The sequence below is a fragment of the Bombina bombina genome, chromosome 6, assembly GCF_027579735.1.
Source record: "Bombina bombina isolate aBomBom1 chromosome 6, aBomBom1.pri, whole genome shotgun sequence".
Classification (NCBI taxonomy): domain Eukaryota; kingdom Metazoa; phylum Chordata; class Amphibia; order Anura; family Bombinatoridae; genus Bombina; species Bombina bombina.
Genome location: NC_069504.1, coordinates 411921748 through 411943078, shown reverse-complemented (window position 1 = coordinate 411943078; position 21331 = coordinate 411921748). Strand labels below are relative to the sequence as shown.

General features: G+C 39.3%; 1 protein-coding gene across 3 annotated transcripts in view; it reads left to right on the top strand.

The window, feature by feature from the left end:
- TCERG1 (transcription elongation regulator 1) overlaps nt 1–21331 on the top strand; it is a 178723-nt gene that overhangs the window by 38772 nt on the left and 118620 nt on the right. For 2 of the 3 annotated variants that reach the window (XM_053717151.1, XM_053717149.1), the window contains exons 6-8: nt 191–253; nt 11262–11462; nt 19908–20026. In XM_053717151.1, coding sequence (XP_053573126.1) covers nt 191–253; nt 11262–11462; nt 19908–20026 — 383 coding nt within the window. The remainder of the gene's footprint in view (nt 1–190; nt 254–11261; nt 11463–19907; nt 20027–21331) is intronic. The other variant, XM_053717150.1, reaches the window with a different exon arrangement.

Below are 21331 nucleotides of genomic sequence, written 5' to 3'. Positions count from 1 at the left end.
TATGGGCTATTAGACAAATGCTATACTGTGTTACCCAGTTTTACCATTATAGTGGTCTAACTGCTTTACTGCAAACATATTACTTGTCACTTCAGATCTAAGAGGTAGTCACTGAAAGAAACCATAGTAGTCTCCCAAGGTGGCAGCCAACTGATGGCAGCTTTCAAATGTTTGCATATCCATTTTACAGGTGTAGCAATGATGCAAATAGTCAGCTGCCCGTATGTAAAGACAGTCGCTACCACCAAAACCGGTAAAATTTTTTTAAAGTACCATTTTAGCTTGTTTTTGTTTGACATTTTGGCATGGTAGTGAATGGTTATCTTGTTTTGTATTTGAAATGTAAGCTTTTATGTAAAAATCCCATGTTGTGTTTTAAAGACCAGTAGACAACATTTGAAATAAGTAAAGCAATCTCAGATATTCTGTTTATGTTTATAGTTAATATTTTGTTTATCCCAACTTTTCTATTTGAAAGTAAAATGACTTCACTTGCATGCTTGTGTGTTTTTGTGTTATTTATGTTATAAGCAGGGCTTGATATTTCCACTGCCATCTTGTCAGGAATGAACCACAAAATATCTATATCTGATTTAAGTTAAAAAAATAAAATAAAAAATAAAATAAAAACAATTACATTTGGATACCATGCAAAACATTGCGCATTCAGTAAGATATTTTACAATTAGCTGCATGGGATTACTGGCTCTCAAGTGGTCTATTCAAAATTAATTATTTTACAGTTTTCCCTGACAGAATTTTAGTGATATTTACCAGCCCTTGCTAATAAATAAAGTTAAACAGACACAGTCATATTTCAAAGACAAGTTCTTTGTTAAAGTGAGTGTAAAGAGTAAGTGCCAGGTATCTAAAAATCTTAAAAACAGGATCACTTTAATTCATTAAACTTTACAATGGCGCATCATTTTTAAAATAACTTTTGCTTTATGGAAAACCATAGACTGGCGATACTCTGCCTGCATCTCCTGCTGTAGTTAGCATATCTATGAGGAAGCCAGATTTGTCATCGTTTTCCATAAAGCAAAGGTAAGTATTTTAAAAATGAAGCTTCATTGTAAAGTTTAATGAATTAAAGTGCTCTTGTTTTTAAGATTAATTTTAGATACCAGGCACTTATTCATTAAACTTTACAATCACTTTAACTTAATAGCGATAGCAAAGTCCTGTTTTTTCCTTTTTCACAGGATGATGTGATGTGTGTAAATTTGCTGTCAGTGATTGTTTCAAAAAGAAAACAAACAAGTGGAAAAAAGATGCACTCCCACAGCTTATCACATTTCAGTGCTTCTCAAATTACATTGCTTGTTTTATTTCAGAAGGCTTGAAGCCATGACCCAGTGATGAAAAGTAACCTTTTTTGTGTACAGCCTTTTATTTTTTGCAGTAAGCTATCCTATTTTGAAGTGATTGTAAAGTTTAAGGAATTAGTGCCCAGTGATTAGAGGCACTTTAATTCATTAAAATTTACAAACACACTTTTAAAAAACTTACCATTTTGTTATGGCAAACAGACCGCCGATCCTCCGCCCACATCTCCTTCTGTATTTTGCATATCAATAACGAATCCGGCTTCCTCCAATAGTTGCGTGCCCCACTAGCTGGATGCCATTGGGAGCACTCTTCGATTGGAGGAAGCCGGATTCTTCACTGATCTGCAAAATAGAGGAGGAGGTTCGGCGGTCTGTTTACCATAACAAAATGGTATTTAAAAAAAATAAAATAATAATTTATGCTTACCTGATAAATTTCTTTCTCTTGTGGTGTATCCAGTCCATGGGTTCATCCATTACTTGTGGGATATTCTCCTTCCCAACAGGAAGTTGCAAGAGGACACCCACAGCAGAGCTGTCTATATAGCTCCTCCCCTAACTGCCACTCCCAGTCATTCGACTGAAGACGAGCAAGAAAAAAGGAGAAACTATAGGGTGCAGTGGTGACTGTAGTTTAAAAATAAACACCTGCCTTAAAGTGACAGGGCAGGCCGTGGACTGGATACACCACAAGAGAAAGCAAAATTTATCAGGTAAGCATAAATTTTGTTTTCTCTTGTAAGGTGTATCGTCCACGGGTTCATCCATTACTTGTGGGATACCAATACCAAAGCTTTAAGACACGGCTGAAGGGAGGGACAAGGCAGGTACTTAAACGTAAGGCACCACTGCCTGCAAGACCTTTCTCCCAAAAATAGCCTCAGAGGAAGCAAAAGTATCAAATTTGTAGAATTTAGAAAAAATATGAAGCGAAGACCAAGTCGCCGCCTTACAAATCTGTTCAACAGAGGCCTCATTTTTTTTAAAAGCCCATGTGGAAGCTACCGCTCTAGTGGAATGAGCTGTAATTCTTTCAGGAGGCTGCTGGCCAGCAGTCTCATAAGCTAAACGGATTATTCTTCTCAGCCAAAAAGAAAGAGAAGATGCCGAAGCCTTTAGGCCTCTCCTCTGTCCAGAGTAGACAAAAAACAATGCAGATGTTTGACGAAAATCCTTAGTAGCTTGTAAATTAATCTTTAAAGCACGAACCACGTCAAGATTGTGTAATAGACGTTCCTTCTTTGAAGAAGGATTAGGGCACAGTGACGGAACAACAATCTCCTGATTGATATTCTTATTAGATACCACCTTAGGAAGAAACCCAGGTTTGGTACGCAAAACTACCTTATCTGCATGGAAGATCAGATAAGGGGAATCACACTGTAAGGCAGATAACTCTGAAACTCTTCGAGCCGAAGAGATAGCTACCAAAAACAGAACTTTCCAAGATAAAGAACTAAATTTAAACTCCATGGCGGAGCAACAGGTTTAAACACAGGCTTGATTTTAACTAAAGCCTGACAAAACGCCTGAACGTCTGGAACATCTGCCAGACGCTTGTGCAGAAGAATAGACAGAGCAGAAATCTGTCTCTTTAAGGAACTAGCTGACAATCCCTTCTCCAATCCTTCTTGGAGAAAGGATAATATCCTAGGAATCCTGACTTTACTCCATGAGTAACCCTTGGATTCACACCAGTGAAGATATTTACACCATATCTTATGATAGATTTTCCTGGTGACAGGCTTTCGAGCCTGAATTAAGGCATCAATGACCGACTCGGAGAAACCACGTTTTGATAAAATCAAGCGTTCAATCTCCAAGCAGTCAGCCGCAGAGAAATTAGATTTGGATGTTTGAATGGACCTTGGAGTAGAAGGTCCTGCCTCAACGGCAGAGTCCATGGTGGAAGGGATGACATGTCCACCAGATCTGCATACCAAGTCCTCCGTGGCCACGCAGGTGCTATCAAAATCACAGAAGCTCTCTCCTGCTTGATCTTGGCAATCAGATGAGGGAGGAGAGGAAATGGTGGGAACACATAAGCCAGACTGAAGGACCAGGGCACTGCTAGAGCATCTATCAGCGCTGCCTGGGGATCCCTTGACCTGGACCCGTACCAAGGAAGCTTGGCGTTCTGACGAAACGCCATCAGATCCAGTTCTGGTTTGTCCCATAGTTGAATCAGCTGGGCAAATACCTCCGGATGGAGCTTCCACTCCCCCCGGATGAAAAGTCTGCTGACTTAGAAAATACGCCTCCCAGTTCTCTACTCCTGGGATATGGATAGCTGAGAGATAGCAAGAGTGAATCTCTGGTGGGTGTGTGGAGCGCTAATAGCTGTGAGTAGGACTAATTTTGTGATAATTGTATATATTATCTATTATTCATGTGTATTCACAATTGTTCCTCGTGTCTACCTATCACCTAGTGATTGAAAATTGTCAACAATATTATTTTATACTATATTAATATTTTCTAGTGATAACCTTATTGGTTTCAAACAGTGCTAATAGTGCATATATTGTGTTTACAGTATATACCTTTAAGAATCTAATGTCGTTTTGTGCCTTTAAATCAATGTGCCTTTAAAATTTAGTATCGTATTGTGCCTTTAAATCCCTTTATTAGACGTAAAATGAATTGAATGCTCCTCTGTATTTTCTCATACCAAACTGATATATCAAACTAATATATTCTAATGACACCAAACTAGTATATATTCAAAATATTTTTATATGAAATTTACGTTATATATGCGAATACAAATAAGTTATACAGATAAAATGTTGCTAAAATAAAATCAGAATGGTTCCGTTGGCCACCTATTGTTGGCATATACATATAATAAAAACACGTTGTGTAAAAGTACGTTTTTACATAAAAAGGCTACTAGAGTGTGATTGGTGATGTGGTATCAAATACTCCAGTGCACACTCTCCTTGTGTGTCTTAACTTGACTCTTGGATTATGTATACATTTGTTGCAAAAAAATATATATAGTGAAGTTGTGGCCACAACTGAGTTCTTTAAACATCGCCCGATGTTATACCTTAATGGAGGATCAGCGTCTCTCTGTTTGAAGTTCCCGGCGGCTTGCTTCCTCTCCCTGACGTCGTATGTCTCACGTGTTCCGTTGGAGGCCAATCAGGTAACCGGATCGTGGGGGGAGTGTATCTCCTTGGAATCAGGGAGAGGAAGCAAGCCGCCGGGAACTTCAAACGGAGAGACGCTGATCCTCCATTAAGGTATAACATCGAGCGAGCAGCTTCCCAAGACCCCAAAGAAAACGAGGTAAGATACGATCAGAGGTCCGGTTAGGGGGAGTGCAACACTACATTGTCCAGATTTGGAGACACGGAAGATAAATTTAAAGAACTCAGTTGTGGCCACAACTTCACTATATATTTTTTTGCAACAAATGTATACATAATCCAAGAGTCAAGTTAAGACACACAAGGAGAGTGTGCACTGGAGTATTTGATACCACATCACCAATCACACTCTAGTAGCCTTTTTATGTAAAAACGTACTTTTACACAACGTGTTTTTATTATATGTATATGCCAACAATAGGTGGCTAACGGAACCATTCTGATTTTATTTTAGCAACATTTTATCTGTATAACTTTTATTTGTATTCGCATATATAACGTAAATTTCATATAAAAATATTTTGAATATATACTAGTTTGGTGTCATTAGAATATATTAGTTTGATATATCAGTTTGGTATGAGAAAATACAGAGGAGCATTCAATTCATTTTACGTCTAATAAAGGGATTTAAAGGCACAATACGATACTAAATATTAAAGGCACATTGATTTAAAGGCACAAAACGACATTAGATTCTTAAAGGTATATACTGTAAACACAATATATGCACTATTAGCACTGTTTGAAACCAATAAGGTTATCACTAGAAAATATTAATATAGTATAAAATAATATTGTTGACAATTTTCAATCACTAGGTGATAGGTAGACACGAGGAACAATTGTGAATACACATGAATAGATAATATATACAATTATCACAAAATTAGTCCTACTCACAGCTAGAACTATTTGCGCTCCCCACACCCCCCACACACACACACCTTGCATAACCCTGATATTGGGAGAATATCAGAATTGGGGTAGCATTGTGAGCTGTAAAGGTTTGATAATAGTACACGCCACACACACACCCCAAAACAAAGAGTGAATCTCTGCCCATAGAATTAACTTTGAAACCTCCAACATTGCCAGGGGGCTTCTTGTTCCCCCCTGATGGTTGATATAGGCTACAGTGATATTGTCCGACTGAAATCTGATGAACCTGACCGCAGCTAGTTGAGGCCAAGCCTGAAGAGCATTGAATATTGCTCTCAGTTCCAGAATGTTTATCGGAAGGAGGGCTTCTTCCTGAGTCCACGAACCCTGAGCCTTCAGGGAGTTCCAGACTGCGCCCCAGCCTAGAAGGCTGGCATCTGTCATCACTATGGTCCACTCTGACCTGCGGAAAATCATTCCCCTGGACAGATGTACCTAAGATAACCTACCAGAGAAGAGAATCCCTGGTCTCTTGATCCAGATTTAGCAGAGGGGACAAATCTGTGTAGTCCCCATTCCACTGATTGAGCATGCAAAGTTGCAGTGGTCTGAGATGTAGGCGGGCAAACGGAACTATGTCCATTGCCGCTACCATTAGGCCGATTACTTCCATACACTGAGCCACTGACGGCCGAGAAATGGAATGAAGAGCAAGGCAGGAAGTTAGAAGCGTTGATAACCTGACCTCTGTCAGAAAAATTTTCATTTCTACTGAATCTATCAGTGTTTCTAGGAACGAAACTCTTGTGAGAGGGGAGAGAGAACTCTTTTCTTCGTTCACCTTCCACCCGTGAGACCTCAGAAAGGCCAGAACAATGTTCTTATGGGACTTGGCAATTTGAAAAGTCGACGCCTGTATCAGAAGGTCATCTAGGTAAGGAGCCACCGCTATGCCCCGTGGCCTTAGAATCGCCAGTAGAGACCCTAGAACCTTCATAAAGATTCTTGGTGCCGTGGCTAACCCGAAGGGAAGAGCCACCAACTGGCTGTCTAAGAAGGCGAACCTGAGGAACTGATGATGATTTCTGTGAATCGGAATGTGGAGATAAGCATCCTTTAAGTCGACAGTAGTCATATATTGACCCTCCTGGATCATAGGGAGGATGGTTCTCTCTTTTTTGGGAACTATAAACAGATTTGAATAGAAGCCCTGCCCCTGTTCCTCCCTTGGAACTGGGTGGATCACTCCCATAACCAGTGTAGGTCTTTAACACAACGTAAGAATGCCTCTCTCTTTATCTGGTTTACAGATAATTGTGAGAGATGAAATCTCCCCTTTGGAGATGAAGCTTTGAAGTCCAGAAGATATCCCTTGGAAACAATCTCTAATGCCCAGGGATCCTGGACGTCTCTTGCCCAAGCCTGGGCGAAGAGAGAAGTCTGCCCCCTTCTAGATCCGGTCCCGGATCAGGGGCTACTCCTTCATGCTGTATTAGAGGCGGCAGCAGGTTTTTTGGCCTGCTTCCCCTTGTTTCAAGCCTAGTTCGGTCTCCAGACTGGTTTGGACTGGGCGAAATTTCCCTCTTGTTTTGCATTAGAGGAAGCTGAAGCTGCGCCACTTTTGAAGTTTCGAAATGAACGAAAACTATTCTGTTTGGTCCTTAATTTATTGAACCTATCCTGAGGAAGGGCGTGACTTTTTCCTCCAGTAATATCAGAAATGATCTCCTTCAGGCCCGACCCGAAAAGGGTCTATCCTTTGAAGGGAATGTTAAGTAGCTTAGACTTTGAAGTAACTTCTGCTGACCAGGACTTAAGCCATAGCGCCCTGCGCGCCAGAATGGCAAAACCTGAATTCTTAGCAGTTAGTTTGGTTAAATGAAAAACGGCGCCAGAAATAAAGGAATTAGCTAACTTGAGAGCTTTAATCCTGTCTAAAATATCATCTAACGGGGTCTCCACCTGTAGAGCCTCCTCAAGAGACTCGAACCAGAAGAGGAAGCTGAAGCTGCGCCACTTTTGAAGTTTCGAAATGAACAAAAACTATTCTGTTTGGTCCTTAATTTATTGGACCTATCCTGAGGAAGGGCGTGACTTTTTCCTCCAGTAATATCAGAAATGATCTCCTTCAGGCCCGACCCGAAAAGGGTCTATCCTTTGAAGGGAATGTTAAGTAGCTTAGACTTTGAAGTAACTTCTGCTGACCAGGACTTGAGCCATAGCGCCCTGCGCGCCAGAATGGCAAAACCTGAATTCTTAGCAGTTAGTTTGGTTAAATGAAAAACGGCGTCAGAAATAAAGGAATTGGCTAACTTGAGAGCTTTAATCCTGTCTAAAATATCATCTAACGGGGTCTCCACCTGTAGAGCCTCCTCAAGAGACTCGAACCAAAAAGCCGCTGCAGCAGTAACTGGGGCAATGCATGCAAGAGGCTGGAGAATAAAACCTTGATGGATAAAAATTTTCTTAAGGAAACCCTCCAATTTTTTATCCATAGGATCTAAGAAAGCACAACTGTCCTCGACGGGGATTGTTGTACGCTTAACTAGGGTAGAAACAGCACCCTCCAACCTTAGGGACTGTCTGCCACGAATCCCGTATAGCGACATCTATGGGAAACAACTTTTTAAAAGCAGGAGGGGGAGAGAACGGAACACCTGGTCTATCCCATTCCTTAGTAATAATTTCCGAAAACCTCTTAGGGACTGGAAAGACATCAGTGTAAACAGGCACTGCAAAGTATTTGTCCATTTTACACAATTTCTCTGGAACTACAATGGGGTCACAGTCATCCAGAGTCGCTAAAACCTCCCTGAGCAATAAGCGGAGGTGTTTAAGCTTAAATTTAAAGGCTGTCATTTCAGAATCGGACTGAAGTAACGTCTTCCCTGAATCTGAAATCTCACCCTCAGATAGCAATTCCCTTGCCACGGCTTCAGGGCATTGTGAGGGTATATCGGACATAGCTACTAAAGCGTCAGAAAGCTCTGTATTTGTTCTAGCCCCAGAGCTGTCTCGCTTTCCCTGTAACCCTGGCAGATTGGACAATACCTCTGTGAGGGTATTAGTTATAACTGCCGCCATGTCTTGTAGGGTAAACGCATTGGACACGCTAGATGTACTTGGCGTCACTTGAGCGGGAGTTATAGGTTCTGACACGTGGGGAGAGCTAGATGGCATAACCTCCCTTTTGTCAGTCTGAGAAACCTCTGGTGATAAATCTTTAAATGCCATAATATGGTCTTTATAATTTATATAAATTTCAGTACATTTGGTACACATTCTAAGAGGGGGTTCCACAATGGCTTCTAAACATATTGAACAAGGAGTTTCCTCTGTCAGACATGTTGAACAGACTAGTAATGAGACCAGCAAGCTTGGAAAACACTTTAATAAATGTGAAACAGCAATTAAACAAAAACGGTACTGTGCCTTTAAGAGAAAAAAACTATCTCACAAACTGCAAAACAGTGTTAAAAAGTAGTAAACTCTTCGAATTTTTTACAGTGTGTATAAGGGACTAAAGCAGCATTGCACCCACTTGCAAATGGATGATTAACCCTTTAGGCCCCAAAACGGATTTGAAAAACGTTAAAACGTTAATAAACAGTTAAACACCTTGCCACAGCTCTGCTGTGGCTCCTACCTGCCCTCAAATACGATTTAGGGAAGAAATAAGCCCTCTATAGTGGTCCTCAGATTGCTAGAGGACTCCTTTAGGGAAGCTGGATGTCTGTCTGGATAAGAACTGCGCATCTAGAGCGCAAAAATAGGCCCCTCCCACCATGCACTCAATGTCAGAGGGCCTTAAGAAAATACTCCTAGGAGTATCTGACTAGCCATGTGGAAACTAGGCCCCAAAAAACGATTTATCACCCTCAGAGAAAAAACGTTCTTTCTATATAACATGTAAACGTTTTGTCACTAAGAAATATGAGTATTAACGTGAATATTACCTTTTTTTGTAAGCATGATCCCAGTTGTTGTTAAATCACTGCATCAGGCTTACCTCAATTATACAAGGCTCTGTAAGCATTTTCTAGATCTTATCATCTCTCTAGAAATAAATATACTGAACATACCTCAAGGCAGGTAATCTGCAAACCGTTCCCCCAACTGAAGTCTTTCCCATACTCTTCAGTTGTGTGAGAACAGCAATGGACCTTAGTTACAAACCGCTAAGATCATCAACCTCCAGGCAGATTCTTCTTCTAATTTCTGTCTGCGAGTAAACAGTACGACGCCCGTACTGTTTAAAAATAACAAACTCTTGATTGAAGGTAAAAAACTACACTAAGTCACCACATATCTCTTGATACTTCCTATCTTGTCGAGAGTTGCAAGAGAATGACTGGGAGTGGCAGTTAGGGGAGGAGCTATATAGACAGCTCTGCTGTGGGTGTCCTCTTGCAACTTCCTGTTGGGAAGGAGAATATCCCACAAGTAATGGATAAACCCGTGGACTGGATACACCTTACAAGAGAAAAAGTGTTTAAAAATACTCTTAAAAATAGAAGCACTTTAATTTATTAAACTTAACAGATACTGGGCACTAATTCCTTAAACTTTACAATCACTTAACATTTTATGTATCTCTTCAGATATGTAAACCAGAACTTGTCTTGCTGAAATGATTGTGACTTTTTAACTTCTAAAGATTGTTGATTTAATGTAAAACCAAGTTTATATTTCTATATTCAATAAACATTCATGGTACACTAGATGAACTTCCTTTATACATTTGAAATTGCAACAAAAAATGGTTGTGTAAATTCTGATAAGCTAAATACTAAGTAATACATGTATTGCTGGTATTGTGAATTGTTAAATCTGGATATAAATTTTTCATAACCTTAAAGGGACATGAAACCCAAAATAATTATTTCATGATTCAGATAAAGAATACAATTTTAAACAACTTTCTAATTTACTTCCATTATCTAATCTGTTTTATTCTCTTGGTATCATTTGTTGAAGGAGCAGCCGTGCATTACTTGTTTCTAACTGAACACATGGGTGATCCAATGACAATCAGTTTATATATGCAGCCACCAATCAACTGCTAGATCCTAGGTTCTCTGCTGCACATGAACGTTCCTAGATAAACATTTCAGAAAAGGATAACAAGAGAAAGAAGCAAATTAAATAATAGAAGTAAATGGGAAAGTTGTCTGAAATTATATTCTCTATCTGAATCATGAAAGAAAAATTTTGGGTTTCATGTCCCTTTTAAATTGATGGTAAATCCTAGCGTTTCAAAAATACTAGGATTTACCATTACTAAAATTTATATCTTTCAGTGATCACTTTGTAAAAAAAAAAAAAAGGTGCTTAACTTAAACTTTCTGTGCCAAGGCCTCTTTTCTAAACTCAGTGGCTCTGGACACCCTAGGCGCTGTGCTCCCCCCCCCCCACACTGAGGTGACTTCCACCGCTAAACCAATAGCCGTGGTTGCAAACAGAAGAACATTGCCGTACGGCTAGCACTGCTATTGGTTTAGAGGTGAAAACCTCTTGAAAAAAGAGCGCAGTGGGCAGCCAGAGCTGATGAATTTAGCGAGGCAGAGGGTAACTTAAGAACACACTTTTACAAAGTGATCACTGAAAGTACTATTTATTTTTTAGACATGGTCCTAGGATTTACTATCGCTTTAATAGCCACATTTATTTATTGCCCCTATGTGTCATCAATAACCGCATCATGTTTTGATATACTTTTGATTTAATTAGCCATTGTGTTTTCTGTAAATAAAAAAAGATAATTGGAAAATATTTTTCCACTGATTTCTATTTATAGACACAGTGTTTACATTTATATGTTGTGATGAGTGCAATGGGTAATTGTATTTGTTATCTGTTAAAGTAACTCATTTACCTGTTAAAATGTCTACAGGTGTGTTGCCTGGATTAGCTCCTCCCATTGTACCCTTGATCCATCCACAAGTAGCTCTTGCTGCTTCTCCTGCAACCTTGGCAGGAGCAACGATAATGGCTGAATGGTCAGAATATAAAACTACAGATGGCAAAACCTATTATTACAATAATAGGACTTTAGAGTCAACGTGGGAAAAACCACATGAATTGAAAGAAAAAGGTACGTAATGCAGGGATATCCACTTGTGTGTGTCTGTTTTCAGGAATCTCAATAAGTGTGGTGGGACAGAGAGAATAAAATGTTCATGTTTCAATTGTGCTCTCTAAGTATCAGGCTCACTGTGTATAGAGAGATAAGGAAATTAGGTCTTCTCTCTCTGGAAGATTAGCCCATTTGATTAAATTTTGGCTTCGATTAGCAGAGAACTGTTTCATATAGCTAAAGGAACACTGATATATTTTAAACGCTGCAACTGGTATAACAAGTCATTGTAACCACATTAAGGGGAAACAAATTTTACAGTCCCTAAACTTACCTTATGCACAGGAAGATTTTATTATCTAAACATTACTCGAGACCTCACAAAGATTTTAATAACTTTACCCTACTCTATGTATGCACAAGTAAAATACATCAACCATCAGATCATTTTCTGTACACTCAAAATACTCTGATAATTAATATGCTTTTATTTCCCCTCTTATAACCGCTTTTCAAGCTTCCCAAAAAATCTCAGGTTTATGCAAATATTCCTCATTTAACTTACAGTAATCTTGCCATCTCTCCCTGAGCCAGTTACTAAATCGAATATTGTTGTACATAAACTTAGGGAAACAAAGTATTTATACTGTGCTCTCCTTTGCTATTGAACTTGACTTTTAGGCTAATTATTGCATGATCTGAAGTTATGATATCCTCTATTTGAGACTCCATATCCAAACTTAAAAGTGTGTCTTCTATTAAAAACCTATATCTTTCCTCGAAAATCTTTTTATAGGCCCTTGATTCACATGAGTAGTTGCGTGTGTCGGGGTGCTGTAGTCGCCATATATCCTTTAGTCTTAGTACCTTACTTAATTCCCTCAAACATTTTGCCTCTCTTTGCTGTCTAGCAGAGTGCTTTTCCTGAAAATTATCCAATTCTGAGTGCATTGCCATATTAAAATCCCCCATCAGTATTAAGTTCTGGCCTAGATATGGGGCTAATTTAACCTTCAATTCATACCAAAAATCTAGGTCCAGTTTATTAGGTCCGTATATATTACATAGTGACCAGATTTTTGGGCCTGCTGCCCAGACTGTTTGGCTCAGTTTTTTTACAGATGCAGCCCCACCTGTTCTCGTACTGGGAGAAAAAAAAACATACTTTCAGCTAGGAATAGATATTAGGTTCTCCAAAAGACATCTACCACTGCTTGGCTCAATATTTACTTATATAGATTTTTTAGTATTCTTACAGTTGCAATTAAATACCCAATTAAATACCAGGCAGGTTATCTATTAATTATAGCTTCATTTTAGATCCAAAGAGCTTTTCTTGTTTTAGTCCCCTATCTTTTATGTTCAAAGAAAAAAACAATTTCAACAAATAGTCTGTTTCTTCGTGTAGTACGTACTTAGCCCTTGTCACAGGTGTTTCTTTAAATCTCCCCAAAGTCCAGCTTGACCCCTTCCGCCAATTCAGTAATGCCCAACCCAGGAAAGAAAGAGAAAAAGAAAAGGCAGTCTCTTCGTGCAATATGAGGGTCTTCTAAACCGGGTCTATGATGTGCTGGTTATACTGTGTAATGCTGTTTTCGTCACTTCCTTACTCTTTACATCTAGGTAAGGGGAAATTTAGATTTACTGTGGGAGTCCTTCATTACTACTTCAAGGGAGGTGCAGACACTTCAAGCCTCCATCTCTGTGCCCAAAATATATTCAGCAGAGTCCTTCCGCCACAGCTTTTGTAAATCCGAATCCCAGCTTATTCCACAAGATTGTGTTCTTCAAATAAAAGTTATTGAAGAACGTTTTTTTCCAATAATTATTCACCGGTATAGGGTTATGCCTTTGTTATGCCTTTGTTTTGCTCAGTGAATACACTCTTTTTACTGAATAACAGTGTTACAATATCAAACATAAACCATTCCACACCAGGCGCATGCAACATGGGTGGTGATTCATACATAAAATATTCACATATGATACTTGCTGTTTCCTTGCAATTTCCTTGATGGCTTGGGCACCTATTCCAGGGTACTTCAGCGGTGTCTTCCTTTCCCGGTTCCAGACGTGACACCTCTCGTTCTTACCGGGAAAAAAGTTAGCCGTTTCCTGCAAGTTCCTCTGTATATCTTTGCTTGCTGTGTATACCCGGTGCCTCAAGCGTCACTCCGTCTCACTACTACTACTACTACTAGTACTGTGGTAGATCCAGACCGACCTCTCACGTCAGTTGTCTCGACACAATCCCGCAGATTGAGCCACCACCCAGCTCTAGAAATGCTGCATGCGCTTGTGGTCAGTGCCATCCGGCCTCTGCAGGCACACAGGACTTCCGGCTCAGGCTGCAATAGTCTTTTTCCTCCCCAAGCCGGGTGTTCGCTCCCGGGCAATAGATTAGCTTGTGGGGTGTGTGAAAAAACAGGCTCTCCTCTCTGTAGCTTACAGAGTGCGTGTAGTTGCTTCACGCTCCTCCCACCGGAAATCCTAAAGTCTATACTGCTCATTCTTATTTACACTGTGAGACCTATGTAATATAGAATACTTACTCAAAAGGAGTACTTTTGTGTATCTAGGTTACCTCATTCAGTTTGCATATAATGTTTTTTTAGATTCCTAGACCCAGATTTCATTCTAAAAAACATGCATAGGTTTTTTTTTTTTTTTTGCCACATTTTACATTTTGGCTGAAAAAGTCAAGGCTGCAGTAGGCAATTATCCCCTTTGACAGCTAGGAAAGCTCTAAAAAATGTGCCTTTTTAAAGATTTAAACATGTGTAATAAAAATAAAAAACGGTGGGATTTAGAACTATGTTACTGTATCTGAACTAATGGTCAATATGTAAATCAGCCACGCTGTATAAAGTAAGGGCTTTTTCTGTGAAACACATAAGTAATAAGGGAGGTTGACTTGGAGTAAATTTCCCTTTAACAAAATAGAAATCAATTAATTATGGATGTTGCCGGATTTAGCCCTCAACAGTTTCTGGAGGTGTTTCTGAGCGATGATGTATTGGGGAACATTGTCGCCCAAACTAATTTATATGCCCATCAGTTCTGTGCTGCAAAGCCTGAAACATATTTGGCAAAGCAGCAATGGGCCCCCATCAATGTGCCAAAATTTAAAGAATTCTGGCCATAGACTATGCTGATGGGCATTATAAATAAACTTTCCATTCACTCCTACTGGAGCAGTAGCCCCATCTGCTCTACCCCCATTTTTGCAGAGTGTTGAGGAAGAGGTATGAAATGATTCTATGTTTCATGCACTTCAGCGACAACAGCCTGTGACCCCCTAGGGAGCATCCACAATTTGTCGGGCTGTATAAAATCCGCCCCCTGATTACCCACTTTGCTGCAAGGTTTGCAGTGGCTTATACACCTGGAAGGAATATATGCGTGGATAAATCCCTTATGAAGTATAAGGGAAGGCTGGGATTCAAGCAGTATATTTCTTCCAAGTGCTGAAGGTATGGGGTTAAGGTGTATAAGCTCTGTGAGAGCGAGACTGGGTATACTCAGGCTTTTCCGAGTGTATGAGGGAAAGGATAGCCACCTTGACCCTCCAGATTGCCCAGAACATATGGGAACCACTGGAAAGATTGTCTGGGACTTGATATTACCCCTGATGAACAAAGGTTACCACTTGTATTTAGATCATTTCTATTCAAGTGTCCTTTTGTTCCAGCTACTGTATTGCTTTGATACAGTAGCTTGCAGTACAATTAAAAAGAATCGTGCAGGTTTTCCCAGGGCAACTTGCACGCACCCGGTTACGAAGGGGGGAGACCTCAACTGCCAACAGCTCCTCTTGGCGCAGAGCTAAGTACAGAGACAAGAAGGATGTACACCTTCTTACCACCATTCACACAGAGAGGACTGTGGAGGTCTCTGTACATGGCAGAGCTGAGAGCATAATGAAGCCAGTGTGCATCAAGGATTATAACCGGCATATGGATGGGGTTGATCAGGCAGATCAGCTGCTGCAGCCCTACCTAATTATGTGGAAGACAAGGACCTGGTACAAAAAGGTTGCAATTTACTTAAAGGGACAGTAAACACCATAATTTTTGTTGTTTAAAAAGCTAGATAATCCCTTCATTACCCATTCCCCAGTTTTCCATAACCAACAGTTATATTAATATACTTTTTTCATCTGTGATTACCTTGTATCTAAGCCTCTGCAAACTGCTCCCTTATTTCAGTTCTTTTGATAGACTTGCATTTTTAGCCAATAAGTGCTGACTCCTAGGAGCTTCAAGTGCCTGAGCTCAATGTTATCTATGTGAAACACATGAACTAACGCCCTCTAGTTGTGAAAAACTGTTGAATGCTTTCAGAGAACAAAGCAAAATTGGTAATAAAAGTAAATTGGAAAGTTGTTTAAAATTACATGCCCTATTTAAATCATGAAAGTTTTTTGTTTTTTTTGGACTTGACTGTCCCTTTAATTCAGATTGCAACCCACACTCCAGATCATTTTGGGGATTTTGTACCAAGATGCACCTGCTCCCCAGGCGATGATGGGGGAGAGAGTTGAGGCTACCCATTTTATTTTTTAAATACCCCTACTGCCGCAAAGAAGAAACCTTAAAAAAAAAAATGCAGAGTCTGTACCAAGAGGGGCAGTGAAAGGACACCATATATTACTGTTCTGATTGACCTGGACAGCCTGGACTCTGCATTGGGGACTGCTTCAAGCGGTATCATACAATGGACCATTTAAAAAAAATAAAAAAAATAAATTGCTTTTTTTGGTTATGTTCACTGTTAGAGTTGTGTTTTTTTTTTTTTTTTAACTTTTACTGTGCCAGATTTTTACATTATACTATTTTTTATACGTTCTAAAATTGGTGCTGTATTTTACCAAAACCCCTGTCAAACCTATTCATCGGGAGGCATAGGTGTACTCAAGGGACTTTGCAGAAAACAATCTGGAGTGTTTTTTTGCAATAACTTACAACAGACTCTCCTAAATCATAGTCAAAAAGCAATGTGTGTGTAAAAATGAAAAAATACCACCAAACGCTTTCTCCAATTTTATTTTGGCTAAAACAGTTTCATCAAAGGCATCAACACCCATATACAATACCTTGGTGTCTCAACTTCTGAAATATATGCATGTTCATGGCGAGCAAATTTTGAGGTATGTAAAAAGGCCCCCCAAAAGAAGATAGTCAAAGAAGATATGTTAAACTTGAAAAATCACTCACATGTCAGAATTTTGGCATTGTAAACTCCAAACAACCCAACAAATCTATGCATAGGTGGTATCATTGTACTCAGGAGATGTTGAACCACATATTCAGGTGTTTTTTGTCAGTAACCCTTAACAGTGATTGAGGATCCATGCCCAAAGTACAATGTGTATGAAAAATGACACAAAAAAATGACTACCCAAAAGTTTGACAAAGACTGGTGGTTGAATTAGTACATGGAACGTTTTAAAATACCAGCATTTCAAATACCCTAGGGTGTCTACTTTTCAAAAATAGATGGTTTGATGGGGGTAAATTACATTGGCCGGCTTCAGAAATGTCCCAAATAGGACATGGGTGCATGATGACAGATGCTGAACACATATTGGGGTGTTATTTGTCAGTAACCCTTAACATTCTCAGTAAATGTATTCTTAAATTGCTATTTTGTCAACAACAAAAAAATCACCACTTTTTCTCCAACATAGGTGTGTCCGGTCCACGGCGTCATCCTTGTGGGATATTCTCTTCCCCAACAGGAAATGGCAAAGAGCCCAGCAAAGCTGGTCACATGATCCCTCCTAGGCTCCGCCTACCCCAGTCATTCTCTTTGCCGTTGCACCGGCAACATCTCCACGGAGATGGTTAAGAGTTCTCTGAAGGGACAGATCTCTGCTTTATCTGTTCTACTTCACAAAAGGCTGGCAGCTGTGCCAGACGTTCAAGCGTTTGTTCAGGCTCTGGTTAGAATCAAGCCTGTTTACAGACCTTTGACTCCTCCCTGGAGTCTAAATCTAGTTCTTCAAGGGGTTCCGTTTGAACCCTTACATTCCGTAGATATTAAGTTATTATCTTGGAAAGTTTTGTTTTTGGCTGCAATTTCTTCTGCTAGAAGAGTTTCAGAGTTATCTGCTCTGCAGTGTTCTCCGCCCTATCTGGTGTTCCATGCAGATAAGGTGGTTTTGCGTACTAAGCCTGGTTTTCTTCCGAAAGTTGTTTCCAACAAAAATATTAACCAGGAGATAGTTGTACCTTCTTTGTGTCCGAATCCAGTTTCAAAGAAGGAACGTTTGTTACACAATCTGGACGTAGTCCGTGCTCAAAAATTCTATTTAGAGGCTACTAAAGATTTCAGACAAACATCTTCTTTGTTGTTTATTCTGGTAAAAGGAGAGGTCAAAAAGCAACTTCTACCTCTCTGTCTTTTTGGCTTAAAAGCATTATCCGATTGGCTTATGAGACTGCCGGACGGCAGCCTCCTGAAAGAATCACAGCTCACTCCACTAGGGCTGTGGCTTCCACATGGGCCTTCAAGAACGAGGCTTCTGTTGACCAGATATGTAAGGCAGCGACTTGGTCTTCACTGCACACTTTTGCCAAATTTTACAAATTTGATACTTTTGCTTCTTCGGAGGCTATTTTTGGGAGAAAGGTTTTGCAAGCCGTGGTGCCTTCCATTTAGGTGACCTGATTTGCTCCCTCCCTTCATCCGTGTCCTAAAGCTTTGGTATTGGTTCCCACAAGTAAGGATGACGCCGTGGACCGGACACACCTATGTTGGAGAAAACAGAATTTATGCTTACCTGATAAATTACTTTCTCCAACGGTGTGTCCGGTCCACGGCCCGCCCTGGTTTTTTTAATCAGGTCTGATTAATTATTTTCTCTAACTACAGTCACCACGGTATCCTATGGTTTCTCCTATGCATATTTCCTCCTGTACGTCGGTCGAATGACTGGGGTAGGCGGAGCCTAGGAGGGATCATGTGACCAGCTTTGCTGGGCTCTTTGCCATTTCCTGTTGGGGAAGAGAATATCCCACAAGTAAGGATGACGCCGTGGACCGGACACACCGTTGGAGAAAGTAATTTATCGGGTAAGCATAAATTCTGGGGTTTTTTTTACGACAGGTATCAGTGTCGTCGTGTTACTACGTAGTGATACTTGCAATTATTGCCCTATAACTTGCAAGAAACATGTTAACATTGGGTATTTCTAAACTCAGGACAAAATGTAGAAACTATTTAGCATGGGTGGTGTTTGGTGGTTGTAGATGTGTAACAGATTTTGGGGGTCAAAGTGTGTGGTTTTTTTACACCTCATATTTTATAAAAAAAAAATTATAGTAAATTATAATATGATAAAAATGGTATCTTTAGAAAGTCTATTTAATGGCAAGAAAAACGGTATATAATATGTGTGGGTACAGTATATGTGTAAGAGGAAAATTACAGCTAAACACAAAAACTCAGAAATTTAAAAATAGCCCTGGTCCCAAACGGTCAGAAAATTTAAAAGTGCTGTGGTCACTAAGGGGTTAAAGTAGCATGAAGCACTTTGACATTATTATATAAAATGTTTAAATATGTATAATTCAGCAACTTTTATTATTCCCCTCCCCCCTTTTTGTTGAGTTTTAAAAAGAAATGTTAATGATATAGGCATAGAATGCAATTTTAAGAAAAATTTCAAGTTGCTTCCATTAAATTAATTTTGTTATCTTAGTACCCTTTCTTGAGAAGCATATTTAGGAAGCAACACACATGCTTCTTATAATGCTGCCAACTGGGTCATGTTTTCCTGGATACTTATAAGTTACACATGCTGCAGGGAGTAACATGTATTGTGTTTCTAGACACCACTATTTATATGCACTATGCATATTCCTCCCTGCACACCCTGCTGCATGTATAACTTATAAGTGTCCAGGATAACATGGCTGAGATGGTAACCCTAGCTTCTTTTCATTGGTTTACCAGATGCGTTTAGCTAGGTCCCAGTAGTTTGATGCTCTGGAGCTTGCTTTAACTATGGATTTAATCCCTTTTTGTAGAGGTTTAACACCGTTGTATGCAAGTAACAGTGCAATAATAAAATGTACTAACATATATCATTTTGTTTTTGCACTTTCATGTTGCTTTAACTTTTTAAAAATTAAAGTTTTCCCAGTTTTGTAAATTAGAAGTGCACACTGCAAGCTTTACAAGCCCAACCCTTTTTCATATATGTCCCTAATTGGCCTCAGCATAGGGGATCAAAACTGCAAAGTAATTTTATTTTTGTTAACAAAATGACCGTGGCTAACTGTCCCATTAAAAAGTTCAATTTGGTTATCCTAATAAGGTAAGTGGTGACTTAAGTTTGGCCACTGGAAAACTGCAGCAAACAAAGTGATGTTTTCAGACTTAATTAGTATGTTTATTGAACAAATGCAGAAAGACTATGTAATGTTTGTCCCTTTTTTTGTTTTTTTTGTTTTAAAGTTAAAGAAGTGGAGAAGGTGAAGGAGCCTGCAAAACCAGAACCAGTCGTAGAAGATCCTCAGCCCATGGATACAGAAGAGGAGGTGCCAAAAGAAGAACCTCCCAAGGAGATTAAGGAGGTAAAAGCCTGCAGACAAATCCCTTGGTATTCTATTTCATTCACTTCTTTGGGGGAGATGGAAATGTTAGCCAATGTTAAACTTCGCTAAAATGGCATCTGCATTATTTCCATATGTCTCTTAGGAATAAAAGATCATTATCTCATCCTGCTTGACTCATGTACTGCTAAGCCATTTCACACCCTGTTGCTAAAGTCATTTTTTAGTCTTTTGCAGCCACTAAATTTAAAGATTGATTTCAGTGATTTTTATGTGAGGTACCCCACCAAATGATACCTTTTGTTTTTCAGCAGATCAAGTATGTTTAGAAAATAACTTGTGTTCATACACTCGCATGTACATTTTTTGACATTTTACTCCAATCACAGTGAATCAAGAGGGACATACAATCTCTGATTTGAGAGTGTCTCTGTTTCTGGGAACTTCCTTATTACGCGTGATTTTACCACACATTGTGTTGACGGGACCAGTTCTTCCATCTTTTTATTTATTTTGGGTGATTTGTAAGCAATGCCACGTTTATTTTATATTTCTTTGCTTCTGATGATGCTGATGTATGCTAACCATAAATAAAATCTTTTTTTTATATTGTTAAAATGTGAGAGAAAACAAAATGATTAATTCTGCCCCCTCCCTCTCTCACATTCAGCTTTCATAACTCCTCTGCTCCAAGGACAAGTAAGATTTAGAATTTTAAAGCTTAACAGTAAAGGAATGTAAAAGTCTATGTATACATGGTATACACTAGCTATTATATAGCACTGCATTACAAATTCTATGCATAAAGACTAAATAAAAGCCATTGATACTGCCCTATTGCCGAGCAGTTCAATGGTATATTGGCATTCCCTGTGGCCCCAATCAGTGGCATTGCTGTGGGATTTGATAATGAAAGATAATTTCTGAATAACAGGAGAATGCATTCCAATTCTGCATGCCATCTAGATTGAGGGGGGAAAAGCTGTTTTGCCCTATTTTATCCTTACATATACTACTTTATGCTACTATTAAATTTGGTTGTCCTTCTTGTAACCATCTCACATATAACTGCTAGAAGATTGCAGTAGTTAGGGTTGCATTGTAGTAGGTTACGATTTTTGAATATTTTTTACAGAGTATATTTCAGATCTAACCCCCCCCCCATCCCCCCGTTTGTCATGTACTCAGGGATTATAATTTGTGTGTTAGAGGGACATGAAAGTCAAAATTAAACTCTTATGATTCACATAGAGCATGTCATTTTTTTAATACTTTTAAATTTTACTTTTTATGATTTTGTTTTTTCTCTTGGTATCCTTAGTTGAA